This window comes from Bos indicus x Bos taurus, chromosome 8 (assembly GCF_003369695.1).
Source record: "Bos indicus x Bos taurus breed Angus x Brahman F1 hybrid chromosome 8, Bos_hybrid_MaternalHap_v2.0, whole genome shotgun sequence".
NCBI lineage: Eukaryota > Metazoa > Chordata > Mammalia > Artiodactyla > Bovidae > Bos > Bos indicus x Bos taurus.
The window spans coordinates 28,794,420-28,815,199 of NC_040083.1; the positions used below are offsets into that span (position 1 = coordinate 28,794,420).

Below are 20,780 nucleotides of genomic sequence, written 5' to 3' on the forward strand. Positions count from 1 at the left end.
GAATTGTAACCTTCCAATTGAACAAGGGATAGAAGTGTCTGGAAATAGCCCTTGTGTTCTTTCTTCTTCTCTGCTCTCCTCTAAGTCTTCTTTCTTCCAGGTTAAGCTCCCTGAGTTCTTCCTTTTATGGAAAAGCACAAAGAATATAAAAACCACCCAAGTTCTTCAGATGATATGAAGGTTTATAATTTTGATTGAGGAAGCTTTTGTAATAAGTCTAAGCATGTATTCTTTAAGGGTAGTTTATCTAGTTTATAAATCTACTAGTCTCTCACCTAATAGAATAATTATATTCTACATTGATGCTTTCTTTTTGGCCTTTTTTTAGAGTTTTAGGGCTTCCCTCTAAAGGTCAGGACTGTTGCTGCTGCTGCTGCTAAGTCGCTTCAGTCGTGTCCGACTCTGTGCGACCCCAGAGACAGCAGCCCACCAGGCTCCCCCGTCCCTGGGATTCTCCAGACAAGAACACTAGAGTGGGTTGCCATTTCCTTCTCCAATGCATGAAAGTGAAAAGTGAAAGTGAAGTCGCTCAGTCGTGGCCGACTCCTAGCGACCCCATGAACTGCAGCCTACCAGGCTCCTCCATCCATGGGATTTGCCAGGCAAGAGTACTGGAGGGGGTTGCCATTGCCTTCTCCAAAGGTCAGGACTAGTATGGCAAAAAAATGTTGAAATTTCTTTCCTTTGATTCTGACAGTGTTGGTGACAGGGTTGGGGGTGAAGTTGACAGTAACATGTGTTTTGGGGAGTGGAGTGCCTGGTAGTTTCTGGGCTGTTCTTTCTCTCCCAGAAGCAGAAGTAACACCTCTCCTTTTCCTCTGATCGCTGGCCATGAGGATGGCTATTTGAAAACATCATCCATAGGACAGAATTTGGTCTGATGAGCAGTTTTCTTTATTAAGATAAGTTGGGTTATATGGTCAATAATATTAAGCAGTAGATAAACTGCAAATCTGGTGGTGGTGTCCACTGGAGTCCTGTGCTCATAACTCCAGTGGGTACCATTCAGACTGTGCTTGTGTTGTGTTTAGTGGCTCAGTCGTGTCTCTTTGTGGCCTCATGGACTGTAGCTTCCCAGGCTTTTCTGTCCATGGGGATTCTCCAGGCAAGAATACTGGAGTGGATTCAGACTGTAGGTTATATTATATAAATGGTGCCTCCCAGAGCGTATCTGTTAGTCTTTCTTCATTCATTCCTCTTGTCCCCTAAAGAGATTTTAACTTTGATGAAAAAGCTTCAAGGGTATTGTGCCATTTTATTAACTTTTGAAATTTTATTTCATTTTTTCTTTTTAAAATGGACTCGCTTTTATTTCGTTGTGCAGGAACATAGCCCATTGTGTTGGATTTATTGGGGGAAATTTTTGACTTGATTCTTCTAATTGTGATTTGAATGAGAGAAAAAGTATAAACAATGAACTTGTAAGCATACACCTTTTCATTTGAGACTAGTTCTACCAAGAGATTAAAAATTAAAGCAATATAAAGCTCAGTAATAAAAAGACAGATAACCCAATTAAAAAATGGCCAAAGAACCTGAACAGACATTTCTCCAAAGGTCAATATGTACTCAAACAGATACTCAGTATCATTAGTCATTAGGCAAATGCAAGTCAAAATCACAAGGTTCTATTGTTGGGAGAGTGTGTAATTTCCTCAGTTCTGTCTTTGCTCAACGAAGATTTGAAATTGCAGACCAGTGTTACAGCTCGATTACAACTTAGGGTTTTATTCGGCAACAAAGGATACTACATGCTGGAGGCATGAAGGCAGGTGGACTCCAAAGAAGAAGCCCCAACTTGGCCTGGTTCCCTCTTTTTATACATTTTGTCTCCTCCCCGCAAGCCTGCCCTATGCAAATTAGGGCTAGCCAGGAAGAGGGCGTTTGTTTCTCCTGAGGTTCTCCGATTTTTCTTTTGTTCCCTTTTCATAGGCTTTTCCCTTTGTCTTTTAGCCACTGCCATTTTGGACTCCTTTTTCTAACTACCTAACACTATAATACACCCTAAGATGGACAGTAACAAGTGTTGTCCAAGATATGGAGAAATTGAAAGCTTCATATGTTATTGGTAAGAATGTAAAATGACATAGTCATTTTAGAAAATGGCCTGACAGCTCTCAAAAGTATCAAATGTAGAATTATCAAGTGATTCAGCAATTCCACTCCTAGATGAAATACACGTCCACACAAGAGCTCATACATGAATGTTAATAGCAGCATTATTTATAATAGGCCAAAAGTAGAAATATACCCATATACCTATCAAATAATGAAATGACAAGTGAAGTGTGTTATATCTATAGCAATGGATTATTATTTGGCAATAAAAAGAATGACATACATAACAACAACACAAGTGAATCTTGAAAACCTTATGCTCTGTGAAAAAAGCTAATCGTGAAAGACCATATTACTTAATATCATTAATATAAAATGTCCAGAAAAGGCAAATTTATACATGTAGAAAGTAAATTAGTGGTTTCTTAGGACTAGAGGTAGAGAGAAATGGGAAGTGATTACTAATGGATATAGAGTATCTTTTGGGTGACAAAATGTAAATTAGATAATGATTAAAGTGATATACTATCTATGAATATTAAAAACAATTGACTGTGTACTTCAAATGAGTGAATTGAGTGGTCTGTGAATAATGTCTCAATACAGCCATTTAAAAACAAAGCGGAAAATCAGGGCAAGATAAGGACATATTTTCTAGCATAGTAATAGTGTAAATGAAATATATGATTTTTTCCTTAACCTCTATAAACCAAATAGCAAGATTTTTCTTTAGCTAAAAATACATTTTTTCTAACATCTGAGCATAACATCTAGGTTTTGCTCAAAAGTGGAACAGGCAAGTCATTCTGTTCAGTTTTTAATAACTGTCCTTACTTTGGTGGTACACATTCTAAAACTAAAGCAACATAAGGAACATCTAGCATGGCATCTTTGCAAGGGTGCATGTACCTTAGTGCAGTGTCTTATGTATATTTCCTTCCTTTATTGAAGAAAATAAGAGAAGACTTGGATAAATGTGTATAGGTATGAAAATATAATATTGTAAAGATAGCAGTTCTAGGTAAAATCTCTGAAAATGAAATCATGTCCCACTGAAAACTCAGCAGACTTCTCTTGTAACTTTACAATAACTGATTCTAAAATTTGTAAATAAGAATGAAATTGCAATAGCAGCCCAAGACCAAGCCATGAAAATGAAAATTGTGTAACTGGTGCAAACAGAGGCGAATATGTAAATAGATCAAAAGAGTGCCTGAAACTGCTTTATGCATGTATGAAAACTTGCCCTGGGTTAGAGATTGCAGAGTCATTCAGTAGGTCGGAGTGTGATGAGTATAGCATGAACACATGTCAAAGATTTACTGATCATGACAAAATCAGCAAGATGGTTAAAATTTTTCCAAGAGCATTTGGGGGAACTGAAGAAAGAATGTTTGAATAAGATTTGTTATATACAAATATACAAAACTGATTAATTTCCTACAAGGCAAAAAAGCCATAACCTTATCAAAGTATTTGCATATGTGTCAGACCAAAAAAAAATCTACAAATTAACATATTATTTTATAAAATATAGACCCTAATGTATAGAAAGTAACAAATCAAACAAAGATATATCCCTTACAAAATGAAATATTCCTTGGGTGGGCCTATTTGTGCTCTAAAATAGTAGTAGGCATACAATTGAGCTTACCTCAATGCTTGATTGAGCAGGCATACAGTCTTTCTTTTGTATTATTTAGAATCCAGTGAATAGCTGAAAGACAAGTTATTCATTACTGTTGGGATAATTGCCTATCCATAGGGGAAATACTTAAATTTAGATCACACTGTACACCAAGTGGATTTGAGATATACCTGCATGTTAAACCATTTTCTCCATGTATCTGAAGCATTTCTCATGAAAAAGGAAAAATAGATTTTTGATAAAATACTAGATAGTATTTTAAATGAGTGAATTAGATGTAAAATACAATTATTTAAAAAAATCTGTAGCATGATGTCCTTATTGTTAGTAATATAAATTTTAAAATACTGTAGAATGTCTGGGACTTCATATACATACATACATACATACATACATATATATATATGCATAAAAAACTAAACTCTTGTACCTCAGAGAAATAAAAAAAACCCTAGTATTGTTTTTAATAATTACTAAGTTCTGATAAATTCAAATGTTTTTGTGCTTGATAAAGATGCTATAATTATAGCTTTGAAATGTGCAACCTTTACCTGGCACAGCAGACTTGATTTTAACAGGACTTAATTAATTCAGTGTTTTATATGTATATTTATAGTATGTCAAGTTGTTGGGGTAAAGATATGGGCTTTTAAAAATTATCTTGGAAAAAATGGCAAAAGAATAAGAAAAATGCACACATTATCTTATAGCATATACTTAAATTATGAATGGATCAACACATTAAATATTTAGAAAGTAAACAGCATGGAAAATTATGTTATATAATCTTTGTGGAGGGAAAGTTTTTCTAAGTATGCCTTGAAAATCAGAAATATTAAAGGAACTGACTAGTTTTGATTAAATAAAAATTTCAATATTGGGGAGAAAGTTAAAGATAAGGCAGATGACAAACGGGGGGGGGCATTTTAATGTACATTTTAAAGAACGTGCTTTTCTAGCCCTTATAAATGAACCTATAAGGGAACAGATAGGCAAGAATGGTCCAAAAGTCCTTTGAATCTGTCTTTTCTACTTCCTTGCTTGTAAACAGAGATGCCAGTCACTGCCCTGGAGTCTGGTTTATCTGAGGGCTTAGCACTTCCTCGATTCTCCTGGTAAAAAGTTCTTGTGATGGAAAATAACCTTCCTTTAAGATACATTTCCTCTTATCCTTGACATTTTATTGTCTCTCAGCACCCACAGCTAGCCACCCTAGTAAAAAGAACCTTGATTTCCTCTAATTTGATGTATAAAATGTAGGGAACTTGATATGTTCAAGAAAAGATGAATGTTGGATATAAAATATTACTGGGTATTGGGAAGTCAGAAGGTAGAATATAATTAAACTCTACTTAATCTACAATAAGGGCATTGACATTTTAGAATTAAAAACACAGAAAGAAAAAGCTTTCCTAAAGGAATGGTCAGTAACTGTTTCCTCTCTGCTCTACAGCTTGTGTACAGTTAAGGTGAATCATCAACGGGAGGTTGGAGATTCTATTATACATGGGGCAGGACTTATTCTTAAGCTCTGTGGAAGGTTCCTTCTCTCCAGTGGACTTGCCTCCTTGTGTGTCTGTGAGGGTATTTGTGGGTCAAAGGGTGGCCTAAGACTGCAAACCAGATTGGTCTCCACATCTTCTGTGTTACCTCAACACTCTGTGGGGTATATATAATGGGAAATAGGCAATTATTTTAATGTAAGATATTTTACAAAATGCACGCCTTTTACCTCCAGAATTTATCCTTAAGAAATAATCAGGAAAGTGAGTAAAGGGGCTTATTTTAGTATTGTTTGTAGTTGTGAAATATTGGGAGCAACTAACATGCCTCCGCACAATTGCACTCATCTCACATGCTAGTAAAGTAATGCTCAAAATTCTCCAAGCCAGGCTTCAGCAATATGTGAACCATGAACTTCCTGATGTTCAAGCTGGTTTTAGAAAAGGCAGAGGAACCAGAGATCAAATTGCCAACATCCGCTGGGTTATGGAAAAAGCAAGAGAGTTCCAGAAAAACATCTGTTTCTGCTTTATTGACTATGCCAAAGCCTTTGACTGTGTGGATCACAATAAACTGTGGAAAATTCTGAAAGAGATGGGAATACCAGACCACCTGACCTGCCTCTTGAGAAATCTGTATGCAGGTCAGGAAGCAACAGTTAGAACTGGACATGGAACAACAGACTGGTTCCAAATAGGAAAAGGAGTTCGTCAAGGCTGTATATTGTCACCCTGCTTATTTAACTTCTATGCAGAGTACATCATGAGAAACGCTGGACTGGAAGAAACACAAGCTGGAATCAAGGTTTTGGGAGAAATATCAATAACCTCAGATATGCAGATGACACCAGCCTTATGGCAGAAAGTGAAGAGGAACTAAAAAGCCTCTTGATGAAAGTGAAAGAGGAGAGTGAAAAAGTTGGCTTAAAGCTCAACATTCAGAAAACGAAGATCATGGCATCCGGTCCCATCACTTCATGGGAAATAGATGGGGAAACAGTGGAATCAGTGTCAGACTTTGTTTTTTTGGGCTCCAAAATCACTGCGGATGGTGACTGCAGCCATGAAATTAAAAGACGCTTCCTCCTTGGAAGGAAAGTTATGACCAACCTGGACAGCATATTCAAAAGCAGAGACATCACTTTGCCAACAAAGGTCCGTCTAGTCAAGGCTGTGGTTTTTCCTGTGGTCATGTATGGATGTGAGAGTTGGACTGTGAAGAAGGCTGAATGCCAAAGAATTGATGCTTTGGAACTGTGGTGTTGGAGAAGACTCTTGAGAGTCCCTTGGACTGCAAGGAGATCCAACCAGTCCATTCTGAAGATCAGCCCTGGTATTTCTTTGGAAGGAATGATGCTAAAGCTGAAACTCCAGTACTTTGGCCACCTCATGCGAAGAGTTGACTCATTGGAAAAGACTCTGATGCTGGGAGGGATTGGGGGCAGGAGGAGAAGGGGACGACAGAGGATGAGATGGCTGGATGGCATCACTGACTCAATGGACACGAGTCTGAGTGAACTCCGGGAGTTGGTGATGGACAGGGAGGCCTGGGTGCTGCGATTCATGGGGTCGCAAAGAGTCGGACACGACTGAGTGACTGAACTGAACTGAACTGAACTGAACATGCCTCAAAATGAGGGATGGGTAACAAATTATGTTACCTCTTTTCAGTAGATTGCTGTATGGACAGTAACCATGGTAGAGCAACTCTGTGTTGGGAAGAAAGGATTCAGGATAAATTAAGCATATAATGAAGGAAACCAAATATGTTATCCCGAAATGTGTATGCCTCTTTGACATAAACATTATTTTGAGTTGAAGCCAGTTAAGAAGCAGTAAAAACTGAAAAAATTCCCTCTTTCTGCCCAAATGTAGGATCTAAATTCTCTTTTTACTGAAGACAGACTCTTACAGCTTAGAGAGTCTGCAGACAGACTTTGTTAAATTCACCCTTGTCTTCCTAGTTACATCTTTACCATTTACTCCTAGCCCTTTACCATTTGTCCTGCCAGTTCTTCACAAATATATTGTTTCTTTGTCTGCAAAGTATAAAAGATTTCTGTTGTGGTCACTTTTTGGGTCTTCTTCAGTCTCTTCTGGAGATTCACATGTATGTGTATAACGTCACATTTTTATGCTTTTGTCTTGTTGATCTGTCTTTGTCAGTTTGATTTATAGACCCAGCCAGGGACCCTAAGACAGTTGATGGAAACTCTTTCCTCCCCTACAATAATATTCCATTTCAATTAAGAAAACTAGAGATAGATACATAGATATACATGGGGAAAGATTTGGAAGGATATATACAAGCTACAATGTTACGTTTGGGTGGAGAGTTTTGAGAGGGGGCGATTTTATGAATTTCTTTTTTGTTAGACTGGAATGAAAAGAAAAATAAGTTTATTTTATAGGGGCTGTATTTCAGGAATATTCACTTTGTAACTGAGTAGATTTTGCTATTTGATTTGCAAAATTGAAAAGAAATGGAGATGAGATATTATAAATAACTGAAGGGATTGTGTCGTGTTCTTGAATATATGTAGATTTTTCCTGTAAGACAAAGAAACAAAAACCTCACTGCCTTTTTTATCAACAGGCCTTCTCGTGTGGATATGGCAACAAGCAGCCAGCACTTCTCATCATTTGATTCAAAACAGGCACCGGGACAGCCCCGGACATCTAATGTGAAAAGGTCAGGAAGAGGGTGTGGGTGTCCTGGGGGACTGGGGAGAGCACTCCAACCTTTTGGTAAATTGTGATGTTGATGTTACAATACGAATGGTGTCGCAAAGAATCGGACACAACTGAAGCGACTTAGCCTGCACACGCAAGGTGGGGAGAGGTCTGGGCAGGTGTAGTGCTCATTTTACAAATTAGGGAAGGCTTCTCTGAGCTGCTCAGGCAGGGGTCCCCAACGGTGGGGTCACGGACCGGTACCAGTCCATGGCCTGTTAGGACCAGGCCATATAGCAGGAGGTGAGCAGTGGGTGAATGGGCGAAGCTTCATCTGTATTTACAGCCGCGCTCCGGGGCTTGCATCACTGCCTGAGCGCCACTTCCTGCAGGTCAGCAGCAGCATTAGATTCTCATAGGAGCACAAACCCTATGCGAACCTTGTGAGAATCATTCCAACACCTCCCCTAGTCATCTGTGGAAAAACTGTTTTCCCGGAAACCTGTCCCTGGTGCCAAAAAGGAAGAGGACAGCTATGCTAAGGCATTTAGTGAGTAGGTGGCCCTGTTACGTAAAAGCTGAAACAAAACCAGATTTACCTCTTGGGTCACAACTCCCTTTGGGGCCTTTTTTATCTTAAAAATGTTTAACTATTAATTTTATTGTAAAATAATATAACCATATTGCCAGGCATCTGGGAAGGTGGAGGGGAAGATGGAGGAAAGAATTATGAGCACTTTAATACAGACTGTTAGAATTTTGGTGTATTTCATTGCTATATCCAGTAGGCATGTGCTGCTGGATATAGGTGTGGTCACACGTTTTTCATCAAATATTTTGATTATTTTTCTTATTATATTCTTCTTGTAACTTTGACTTAAAAGGGCATTTTAAGAAATTATCAGAGAAAATTCAGTAAATATAGAAAAGCACAAAGAAGAGATAAAATATGTATTACCATCACCATAACTTTTTTTGGTGTGTATTCTTTCTTTTTCTCTTCATATATAGAGATATTATTAATAATTTTTTATGAATTGGGATCATGTTAATTTTACTCTTTGGTTACCTTTTTTAAGCATATCATGACATTTTTCCTTTCCACTGAATATGTTTTGTAATATCATATTAGATTATTAAGTACTATTCCTCCCTGTCCATTTTAGAATTATTTTAGTTAGCTGTCTGTTTTTGAATATGTAAGTTGCTCCTTTATTGGTTATTAAGACAACTCTTTTAAGGCTTTCGTACCATGAAAGAATGCTTTCCATCTGTCCTTACATGCTTACTAAACTTTAAACTATATAGCACATCGTCAGCATTTTAGATTTTCCATTTGAAATTTCAGCTATTTTTGAGTGTTTTCACAATACTTGTGGACTTGGGCAGTTTTTCTTAGGACTCAACCCCCACAATATAAGAAAGGAGTGCAATATTCTAAGGATTGAGGAATGGAGCTGGAGTTGAAAATAACTTCTTAGGATCTGAAGGCATTTATTTTCCACATTGCTTTTTTATTTCATATGTCTCTGCTCATGGAAATCTGAGCCATCTTCAGAAATATGTATTCCTCCCTCATAATTGTTCTCCAACATATCCAGTAGTTTCCTAGGTAACCACTGCTTCAACGTGTATAGTGCTGAGTTTGAAAGCTGAGATAAAATAAATTAAAAAAAGTATTACTAAAAGCAATGACGAATAAAGGGTGTATGTAGCAGTCAGAGATATAAGAGATCAGGGCTGGATCAGTAGACTGGGAATTTTCAACATACATGTAGCTGTTGAAGGCATGAACTGTACGTGCTCTTTCCAAGAGAGAGTGAAACATAGGAGAGTGGAGAAAGGAGCCCCGTGAATACAGACAATGAAAGAACAGCTAATGGAATGATAGCATGCTGAGCTGTGGAGGTTTGCGGGACAGGAAGATTCCATGAGATGGTGGCTGCACTATGGGCAGTGGGTTGGGGAGAGGTGAGTTCTGGAATAAGGTCTGCAAAGAGGTCTATATGGATACACACTGGAAAGCGTCTTTTGTGTTTGTAGTTAGGTCATCAGAGACCTTTAGCTTCGACGGTTTCAAGGAAATGAGGCAGGAGCAAGGCTGTAGTGGCTGAAGATGAACTGGAGGAGAGAAGTAGGGAAAGTGAGAATCACCTCCTTTTTGAAGCTCTTGTCCATGAAGAGAAAGAGTGGGAGAGGTTCAGGAGTAAAACAAAATCAAGAAAAAGTAATCTTTTTTGCTAATTTTTAAGTAGAGATGAGTGAGGTTTGTTCATGTTTCTGAGTTGGAAAGGGGGCAGAGAGGAAGAAGTTAAAGATCTATAAAGGAAGAAACAGAAGGGAAGTGTAAGAAATAGAGTAAAGGTGTGTTCAAGTATTGCATTCATGAAAAGTGAAAGTGAAGTTGCTCAGTCGTGTCGGGACTCTTTGTGACCCCAGGGACTGTAGCCTACCAGGCTCCTCCATCCATGGGATTTTCCAGGCAAGAGTACTGGAGTGAGTTGCCATTTCCTTCTCCAATTGCATTCATAGGTTTCATTTAAAAATTAAGATTTTTCTTTAAAAAAAATTAATGAAAACTCCTACTCTGCCTTTTAATCAACAGGTTTTCTAATGCATTTGTAAAAATAAATACTTGTAAATTTATTGTGAAACAGCCCAGAGGGACATCTGCAAAGCTGAGCAGTGTTCCAAAATTGAGCAAGTACGTGGGTAGTTAGACCTCTTAGGAAATAATAGTACCTTACCTCATGTAGTACTTATTCCTCATGTGACTATTTGTTCTACCAACTGCCAGTGTATTGCTCCTCCATACCAAGCCGTGTGGTAGTCAAGGAGGGAGTTTAGTCTCTATTTCATGAGCCAGCAGTCCTGGATGACAGGTGACATACCCAAGGTGCCACAGCCATGAAGTGTTGAATTGTATCCTGGTGCTCTGTCTTCTCATTTCCTGGCCAGAGCATCTTTAATGAGCCCATTTGCCTCCCTGGTTATATTTCCTCTCATTTGTTTAGTCGCACAAAATGCATTGACAACTGTGCTTTCTTTTGATTATACTTCACTTTGAAAGAGCCAGGAAGGATTTCCGAAGAAGGATCCTGATGCTCAGAGGAGCGCATGGCTAACTGAAATGTCTTGCAACTCTGAAATTCTTTGAGTTCGAGTTAGTAATCTGTGTCCTTAAGGGCACTGGTAACAAAAGTTTCAGACATTTGTTAAGTTTTGTGGTCATCGCTTCAAATCTGTGGGCACACAGAAGCAGTTATGAAGTGACTTTCGGAAAGTTACAGCTTGAGAATGACCATGATGACTTCTGATTTCCAGCCCAGGGGTTTTCTTTACATCACACATCAGGCTTGAGGAGGAGGATGCCATGGTCATAAGCTTGCTGGAGATACATGGCTGTTTTTAAATAGTGTGGCTCAGAGGTTAAAGCATCTGCCTGCAATGCTGGAGACCTGGGTTCAATCCCTGGGTCAGGAAGATCCCCTGGAGAAGGAAATGGCAACCCACTCCAGTATTATTGCCTGGAGAATTCCATGGATGGAGGAGCCTGGTGGGCAACAGTCCACGGGGTCGCAAAGAGTTGGACACGACTGAGAGACTTCACTTTCACTTTCAGTTGTCACTCTAGTCCAATTGGACAGGTGTGGTGGGCTGGGCAGAAGGGTTTGAACTTTATGTGATAAGTATGAGCAGCCCCTTGAGGTATGACTGAATATCTGTTTTAGGAAGAATAGTCTGAGAGTGGTATCCTGGGTGAATTAAAGCAGAATAGTATTGTCTGGGAACTTGCTGGGTCCTCCACAGGCCTACTGAGTCAGAAACTCTGGTGGTGAGGCTGAGCAGTATCTTTTAACAAGCCCTCTGGTGAGCTGTGTGTGTACAAAGTCACTTTGTCTGACTTTGTCTGACTCTTTTCAACCCCTGGGCTTATAGCCTGCCAAGCTCCTCTGTCCATGGGATTCTCCAGGCAGAATCCTGGAGTGGGTTGCCTTTTCTTCCTCCCAGGCATCTTCCTGACCCAGGGATTGAACTCGCATCTCTTAGGTCTCCTGCATTGGCGGGCGGGTTCTTTACCAGTACTGCCAGGTGAGTTGAATGCACACTAAAGTTTGAGAGCCACCTAAGCAAAGTAGAATCGGGGGATTTTTAGAGACTATTTCAGAATTCAGACTTTATGTGATGAAGCTCTCAGCTACTGTGGTGGTGGCGGAAATGGACAGAACCACTGACCCCGAGATGTCTTTTGAGAAGTTCTAGTCGCAGTTACACTTGCTGTCTTGGTCATTCCTCGTAGATCACAGGGTAGGACTGATATTCTGGAGGGGAAGGAGGCTTAGTTTCATCTGAACAGGTTAGTAAAGCACTAAGAAGGGTGGAGTTCATTGTGTTGGGAGGTGCCGAACACCTGCGTTTGTTTCTCCCTCTAAGCAGGGCTTGCAAATACATCCCCCCAGGGGCCAGTGTGGCCAGCTGAGATGCACAGGTGGTGGTTTGTATGGCACGGGGACCAGTATCTGTTTCCAGCCCATTTCCTGGTAACAAAAGATGAGCTGTACCGAGAGAACTGGTGGGAGTGGAATTAAGAGAACAGGTGACAGGTACGCTGGGAAACCTACTGGTTGAAGGGGAGGTGTGATGAGAAAGGGAGTGGGGATTTCAGAGCTAAAAATTGCCATTTGCTCTTAGAGTAAAATCCATCTTCTCTGCCCCTGTGGCTTCTGGTTTCTGCCTAATTTCTATCCTCATTTCGTCTCACTGTCTGCCACGCTCACCACATGCCCAGTTTAGAATCTCTCTTTCCCCCTCAACCTACATATTCCCACGTCTGCTTTCACTCTGTAGCCCTCGATGTCCCCTCTTTGAGAGCTTTCCATGACCATCCTCTCTAATGTTGAGCCTCATCCCGCCTGCTTCCCCAAGCAGTTTCTTTTCCAGATGACTTATTGCAGGCTGAGATCATCTTCGTTACTGGTCTCCTTCAGTGTGCTGTCCCTCCTCAGGAGAATGACAGTGCTTCCACAGTCAGGAATCCTGTGGGTCTTGCTCAGTGTTGTATTCTAAAACCTAGAAGAGTGCCTGGTGCATAGTTAGAAGTCTGTAATGTTAGTTGAATGAATTTTAGGTAGAGATTTAATTGGGAGGGAGGGAAGGTGGGGGGAGAAAGTGAGGGAAGAGATACGTCTGTAGACCCTAGGCAGCAAATGACTGCTCACTGCCAGATAGTGGAGGTGTCACAGGATGAATCCAAGAGATGTTGAGGAAGTAACACTGACGAAATTCTGTGGTGGACTCATACTGGAGGTGCTAAGCAACTTACTTGTGAAGACTCTTCCTGAGAGGTTTGTTACTATGAGGTTTCTCAGAAAAACAAGACCAATAGGAGAGCTGTATCAAGAGACAGAGAGGTCGAGGGAGAGGGGAAGAGATTGATGTATTATGGGAATTGGCTCGTGGGGTTATCAAGGCCAAGAAGTCCTGGGACCTGCTGTCTGCAAACTTCAGAACCAGGAAAGCCAGGGTGCAGTTCAGCCAAGCCCGACGAGCTGGGAACCAGGAGCACAGGAGAGCAGAAGACAGATGTCCCAGCTCAGAGAGGGAAGAGATCGCGAATTCACCCTTCCTCTGCCATTGTTGTTCTGTCTTGGCTCTCAGCAGGTTGACTGATGCCCACCTACGTCGGGGAAGCCCATCTGCTTTACTCAGTTCACCAGTTCTAAGGCTGATCTCTTTCAGAATCGCTCTCACAGACACAGAAGTAGTATTGGACCAGCTATCTAGACATCCTTTACTCATGCAAATTGATGGATAAAATTAACCATCGCAATTTCTGAGCTCCGCAGCTCACTCCTTTCCCTAGAGCTTGTCTCCTGTCTGCACCGCCCTGGAAGAGAGATGCTCTCGGGTCCCATGCGTGAGGAATTTTGTTTCTGCCCAGAGCAGCATTTCTATTCCCCTCACCTGTCCACTCAGCAACACTTACTGAGTCAACAACACTTACTTACTGAGATTTACTATGTTCTAGGTACAAGCAAATGCCCTCGGGGTGCAGCGGCGATGAAAACAACCTCCTTGCATTTCTATCCTAGAGAGAAAAGATAGCCAAAGACAACAGGTCTACAAATATAGGCACAAGATGTTTTGGATGGTAATAAATGGTATGGAGCAAACGGAACAGTGAGATGAGATGGGCTGGGATCAGCAAGGCACTCTGATTCCCTGCTTTTTGACCTGAGATCTGAACAACAAGAGGGAACCAGCCACGAGAAGCCCTGGGGGCAGAGAGTGGGTGGTTCCCTGTAGCAATTTCAGAACCTGCTTCTGGAAGATGAGTAACTGAAGTGGGATTTTGTTTTCTTCCTTAAAAAATGAATATGGAGAGCACTGGTTGCTCAGAAGTTCAACTTTTGCCCATTGAAATGAAACATTGTACTGCTTGTTTCCTTACTGAGATATTTTCTTGTTAAGAAATACTTGTTTTGTTACACAAAACATTTTGATACCTGGTCCAAGCTAACTCTGCTTGCTTTGACAGGCCAGGGACTCTGAGAGACAAGGTGTTGAGGCAAGAATGACTATTCAGAAAGCCAGCTGACCGAGGAGATGGCAGATTAGTGTCTCAAAGTAACCATCTTTTTGGAGCCTAGATGCCAGGTTCTTTTTAATTAAATCTGGGAGAGAAAGAGAGCAGCCTATGAGGAACTAAAGTCAAAGGACAGAATGTAGAGGGAGAGACAGTGAAGAAGTAAAGTAAAAAGAATCTTCAGTTTTGCAAAACTGGAAGGGTCAGCCTTTGGAAGGAGCGTGTTAAATCCCTTCTATTCACAGGTGGGCAGTGTCAGATTATCTCTCTATGAGCTGAACAAAGGCTCTTCAGTTTACAGTCAGGCAGAGGGGCAGGGTCCTCTGAGGCAGGCTACTATGTATGATTATAATAACAAAAACAATGAAAAAGCAAGTCAAAGAAACAGTTTCCAACATGGAGTCCGAATTGGCTTCTCTGCAACACTTCAGAGATGGCTCTTGTTTTAAAGGGCGGACTTTCCTATCAATCACAAGTAGTTTACATGATTTTCTAAAAAGGGTAAAATTATGACTCACACAGATGTAGACATGAACAGAGGTTAAAAATTTTGCTTAAATCATTAATCAGGGAGGGAACTGGGCAGATGTTAAAACAGATTCGAAGGCGATATCAAAACAGCACAAATTTATATAGGGTAAAGGAATGTTAATAATCATGATGGTGTGATCACTGACCTAGAGCCAGACATCCTGGAATGTGAAGTCAAGTGGGCCTTAGGAAGCATCATTACAAACAAAGCTAGTTGGAGGTGATGGAATTCCAGTTGAGCTATTTTCAAATCCTGAAAGATGATGCTGTGAAAGTGCTGCACTCAATATGCCAGCAAATTTGGAAAACTCAGCAGTGGCCACAGGACTGGAAAAGGTCAGTTTTCATTCCAATCCCAAAGAAAGGCAATGCCAAAGAATGCTCAAACTACCGCACAATTGCATTCATCTCACACGCTAGCAAAGTAATGCTTAAAATTCTCCAAGCCAGGCTTCAGCAATACATGAACTGTGAACTTCCAGATGTTCAAGCTGGTTTTAGAAAAGGCAGAGGAACCAGAGATCAAATTGCCAACATCTGCTGGATCATCGGAAAAGCAAGAGAGTTCCAGAAAAACATCTGTTTCTGCTTTATTGACTAAGCCAAAGCCTTTGTATGGATCAAAATAAACTGTGGAAAATTCCTAAAGAGATGGGAATACCAGACCACCTGACCTGCCTCTTGAGAAACCTGTATGCAGGTCAGGAAGCAACAGTTAGAACTGGACATGGAACGACAGACTGGTTCCAAATAGGAAAAGGACTACGTCAAGGCTGTGTATTGTCACCCTGTTTATTTAACGTATATGCAGAGTACATCATGAGAAATGCTGGGTTGGAGGAAGCACAAGCTGGAATCAAGATTGCCAGGAGAAATATCAATAACCTCAGATATGCAGATGACACCACCCTTATGGCAGAAAGTGAAGAGGAACTAAAGAGCCTCTTGATGAAAGCAAAAGAGGAGAGTGAAAAAGTTTAAAGCTCAACATTCAGAAAACGAAGATCATGGCATCTGGTCCCATCACTTCATGACAAATAGATGGGGAAACAGTGGAAACAGTGGCTGACTTTATTTTTCTGGGCTCCAAAATCACTGCAGATGGTGACTGCAGCCTTGAAATTAAAAGACGCTTACTCCTTGGAAGGAAAGTTATGACCAACCTAGACAGCATATTAAAAAGCAGAGACATTACTTTGCCAACAAAGGTCCATCTCGTCAAGGCTATGGTTTTTCCTGTGGTCATGTATGGATGTGAGAGTTTGACTGTGAAGAAAGCTGAGTGCCGAAGAATTGATGCTTTTGAACTGTGGTGTTGGAGAAGACTCTTGAGAGTCCCTTGGACTGCAAGGAGATCCAACCAGTCCATTCTAAAGGAGATCAGTCCTGGGTGTTCATTGGAAGGACTGATGCTGAAGCTGAAACTCCAATACTTTGGCCACCTGATGCTAAGCTGACTCATTTGAAAGGACCCTGATGCTGGAAAAGATTGAGGGCAGGAGGAGAAGGGGAGAACAGATGGTTGGATGGCATCACTGATGCAATGGACATGAGTTTGGGTGGGCTCCAGGAGTTGGTGATGGACGGGGGCCTGGCGTGTTGCGGTTCATGGGGTCGAGAAGAGTCGGACATGAGACTGAGCCACTGAACTGAATTGAAAGGAATGTTGAAATGAATGTGCAAATTCAGGCAAAACTGGCTTCTTCCCTAGTGGAGGCAGGAAGTCAATTGAAGGCTGGGACAGAATTGTTACTTGTTACTTGTTAAGTAACAAGTTCAATAGTGGAAATTTGAAGATCTGATTGTTTTTATTAAACTCTTTGTGAATTGGGCAGAATCCCAATTAGCATTTGAAAGGAGCTCCTTTAGGCTGCAGGAAAGGAAAGGTTTTTCAAAGCAGAGAGGAAACAGGGGAAAGAAGGAAGTTATTAGCCAAGAATGCATTGTTTTAGGCTAGGTTTCTCCTAAGGGGGAGTAGGAGGGGCCTTTCAGCAGATTTCCTAGTGCTGCTCAGGATATTCTAGGTTAGCTGGTTATAGGTCACATTCTTGGAGAAGATTGAAACTGATTGGTTAACTCCTGGTGAGTCTTAGCGTAAGTGACTCCATCTTGGGCCTGTTGTCTCTCTTTAAACACAGATCTGTAGACAACAGTTATTTTGCAATAATCTGGTGGAGTCTTCTTTAGATTTTGAACAATGCAGTTTTCCACCAACCACATTCTTGAGTGCATGCGTGCATGTTCAGTCGCTCAGTCATGTCCAACTCTGTGAACCCATGGACTGTAACGCACCATACTTCTCTGTCCATGGGACTTCCCAGGCAAGAATACTGGGGTGGGTTGCCATTTCCTCCTCCAGGGGATCTTCCTGATCCAGGGATGGATCCTGAGTCTCCTGCATTGGCCGGTAGATTCTTTACCACTGCATCACCTGGGAAGCCTGAAGCACATTCTTACCCCTACGTAATCAAACTAAGACAGAATAACCTCTGCTTCCGCTCATGGATAGAGATGGTGCCTATACTTGTGGGTTTTGGAGTGGTGGGGGTAATTAATCATTCATTAAGTGACTGCTATGAGCAGTCCATGCGGTCGCTAGGAGTCTGACACGACTGAGCGACTTCACTTTCACTTTTCACTTTCATGCATTGGAGAAGGAAATGGCAACCCACTCCAGTGTTCTTGCCTGGAGAATCCCAGGGACGGGGGAGCCTGGTGGGCTGCTGTCTCTGGGGTTGCAGAGAGTCAGACACGACTGAAGTGACTTAGCAGCAGCAGCTATGAGCATTAATTGTCAATTGGTTCCATTCTTGAAACAGTCCCATGAAGTAGGTGGTAGTGTTCCCATTTTCCAGATGAGAAAGTTAAGTTTCAAGGGTTAAAGACATAAATAGTAAGTGGCAGAGTTAGAATTCTAGTCTTTTTGTCTCCAAATTATACATACCCACACACTCCCTGTGATGACTGCTACAAGTAAAAACTGTAAAAATTCTGTGTATTTTTTTTTTCTTGATCTTTAGGTCACTATCAACTAAGGTGGATCTTAGGAGTGGCCTCGAAGAATGTGCGGTTGCATTGAACTTATTTCTAAGTAACAAATTTACAGATGCCTTAGAGTTGCTTCGACCATGGTAATTAATTTTCTTTTGTATAAAATGTTTTTCATATGTTTTTGATGATTCTGTCTCTGATGTCATACTTTTCAGTTAATTTTTCTGCATTTCCATCTGAATATTTATAAGCTAATTTTGTTGAGACTTCTTTTGATTGGTTTAATATCCAGTTAACAAACCTATCTTGTCACCTTTAATCATTAGAGCATTTCTGATTCTTTCTCCTGTCTTTTTCTATACTTGTTCAAATAATGTCATCTTCTTAGTTTTGTAGAGCTTCACTTGGTTTTCTTCAGTGAAATATTTTTATGGGTATTCCTCTGAACTTAAATCTGGTTGAGAAAAGTTATTTGAAATGGACATGGGAAGAACTAAAATATGCTAATCTCGGAGGCTAAAAAGAAATTCAAGATAATGAAAATATTCTTGGGACTCCTGATTTATGTGATGAATCAGTTTCATTTCAGTTAACAGCACTCACGTGCAGGCTCAGTCGTGTCTGACTCTGCAACCCCATGGACTGTAGCCGATGAGGCTCTTCTGTCTGAGGCATTTCCTAGGCAAGAATACTGGACTGGGGTGCCGTTTCCTCCTCCAGGGGGTCTTCCCAACCCTGTGGATTGAACCTGCATCTCCTGCATTAGCAGTCAGATTCTTTACCACTGAGCTACCTGGGAAGCCCCATTTCACTGAATAGTACCTATCAATTCTGATGATGTAGCAGGAAAACCTATGCTTAGCCTTGTTCCTAGGTCTCATTGTGACCCTAGTGTCCATCTGTACAGTGTGACTAGAGCTTGACAGGAATAATCTTACCTCATGTGGAGAAGGCGATGGCACCCCACTCCAGTGCTCTTGCCTGGAAAATCCCATGGATGGAGGAGCCTGGTGGGCTGCAGTCCATGGGGTCGTGAAGAGTCAGACACGACTGAGCAACTTCCCTTTCACTTTTCACTTTCCTGCATTGGAGAAGGAAACGGCAACCTACTCCAGTGTTCTTGCCTGGAGAATCCCAGGGACGGGGGAGCCTGGTGGGCTGCAGTCCATGGGGTCGTGAAGAGTCGGACACGACTGAGCGACTTCACTTTCACTTTGACTTTCATGCCTTCAAACACAGTCACTGACCTGGATGAAACTTAGACCTCCTATAATAATTTCAAGACGGTTACCTTGTGGGCACAGGAGCAGGACTCTTTCCTTTGAGGAGTCAGTAGGGTGGGGAGGGTGATGTGACTCTAGTCATTGACATTGATTCTTAGAAATTACAGTAAGTCCCCTACATACAGACAGATTCTGTTCTGAGAGTGTGTTCTAAGTCTAGTTTGTTCGTAGACAACTCACACAATTCTCTATATAATACTGTACTGTAATACATTTATACTTTGCACACAAATAATATATGAAAAACCAAAAAAATAAAACATTTTTAGTTTTACACTACAGTACCTTGAAAAGTAATGGCAACCCACTCCTGTATTCTTGCCTGGAGAATCCCATGGACGGAGGAGCCTGGGGGGCTACAGTCCACGGGGTCGCAAAGAGTCGAACACGACTGAGCGACTTCACTTGCTCACTAATCTTGAAAAGTACCGTAGTACAGTTCAACAGCTGGCATCCAGGGGCCGGCATCCAGTGAACAGGCAGGAAGAGTTACTGACTGGAGGAGGGAGAGGAGGTGGGCAATGCCAGAGCTAAAGGATCATCAGAGATAGGAGATGGAGGACAAGCTGAAATTTTACTGATTCCTGATGTTGATAGAACACACATTCGAATCTTAGAAAGTTCTCAACTTAAAGATTCGTACATAGGGGACTTAAAGTAATGTGCCTACTGAGGCGGTGGTAATTCTGAGATTTAGATGAGTTGCAATTAGTTAGCAATTCAGAGGTTAGCAACAGACAACAAAATAGATGGTGAAGCCCCTGGCCTAAGGAAGTTGCCCAGTGCTGTCTCCATCCAACACTCACATTTTCTACCTTGCCGGTTGCTACCTTTTCCCCTCTGTCTTCTTTAGTCCTTCAGATCTCTGTCTGTCCTTCAGATCATCTTCTGTCTCTGTATCCATCTGTCTTCCTCTCTCCCTCCTTCTCTCTCTCTGCCAGTCATTCTCTCCTTATTTCCCCTCTCTTATTCTTCCTGCCTGTCTCCTGTGTTTTTTATTCAAAAAGTCTTTCTTCCTCTTCCACTGACATGCAGCTGGTCATAATATCGAATGAAATAAACAACATGATCTTATATTTAGTCTAGTTTTATATCCTCTGATCTTTCTGAATGTTTCACTGTTAAACATGTTTTTTTTTTTCCCCCACTCAAATACTTTTTTTTCCTCTTGGAAAAGCTTTTGCTTTGAAATGTGAGAATTACACAGCATTATAAATCAACTATGCATGTGTGCTGCGTGCTGAGCCCCTTCAGTCGTGTCCAACTCTTTGCGACCCCATGGACTGTAACTACCAGGCTCCTCTGTCCGTGGGATTTCCCAGGCAAGAATACTGGAGTAGATTGCCATTTCCTCCTCCAGGGGATCTTCCCGACCCAGGGATGGAACCAAGTCTTCTGTGGCTCCCGCATTGCATGTGGATTCTTTACCCCTGAGCCACTGGGGAAGCCCCTGTAAATCAACTATACTTCAATACAGAATTTTTTTTAAAAAAAGGTGACGTTTAAAA

At 41.2% G+C, this 20,780-nt stretch overlaps 1 protein-coding gene across 4 annotated transcripts in view; it reads left to right on the forward strand.

Annotated features, from left to right (window-relative positions):
• Positions 1 to 20,780, forward strand: part of TTC39B (tetratricopeptide repeat domain 39B) — a 151,611-nt gene that overhangs the window by 77,377 nt on the left and 53,454 nt on the right. For all 4 annotated transcript variants that reach the window (XM_027549203.1, XM_027549205.1, XM_027549206.1 and 1 more), the window contains 2 exons: positions 7,805 to 7,900; positions 18,019 to 18,129. In XM_027549203.1, coding sequence (XP_027405004.1) covers positions 7,805 to 7,900; positions 18,019 to 18,129 — 207 coding nt within the window. The remainder of the gene's footprint in view (positions 1 to 7,804; positions 7,901 to 18,018; positions 18,130 to 20,780) is intronic.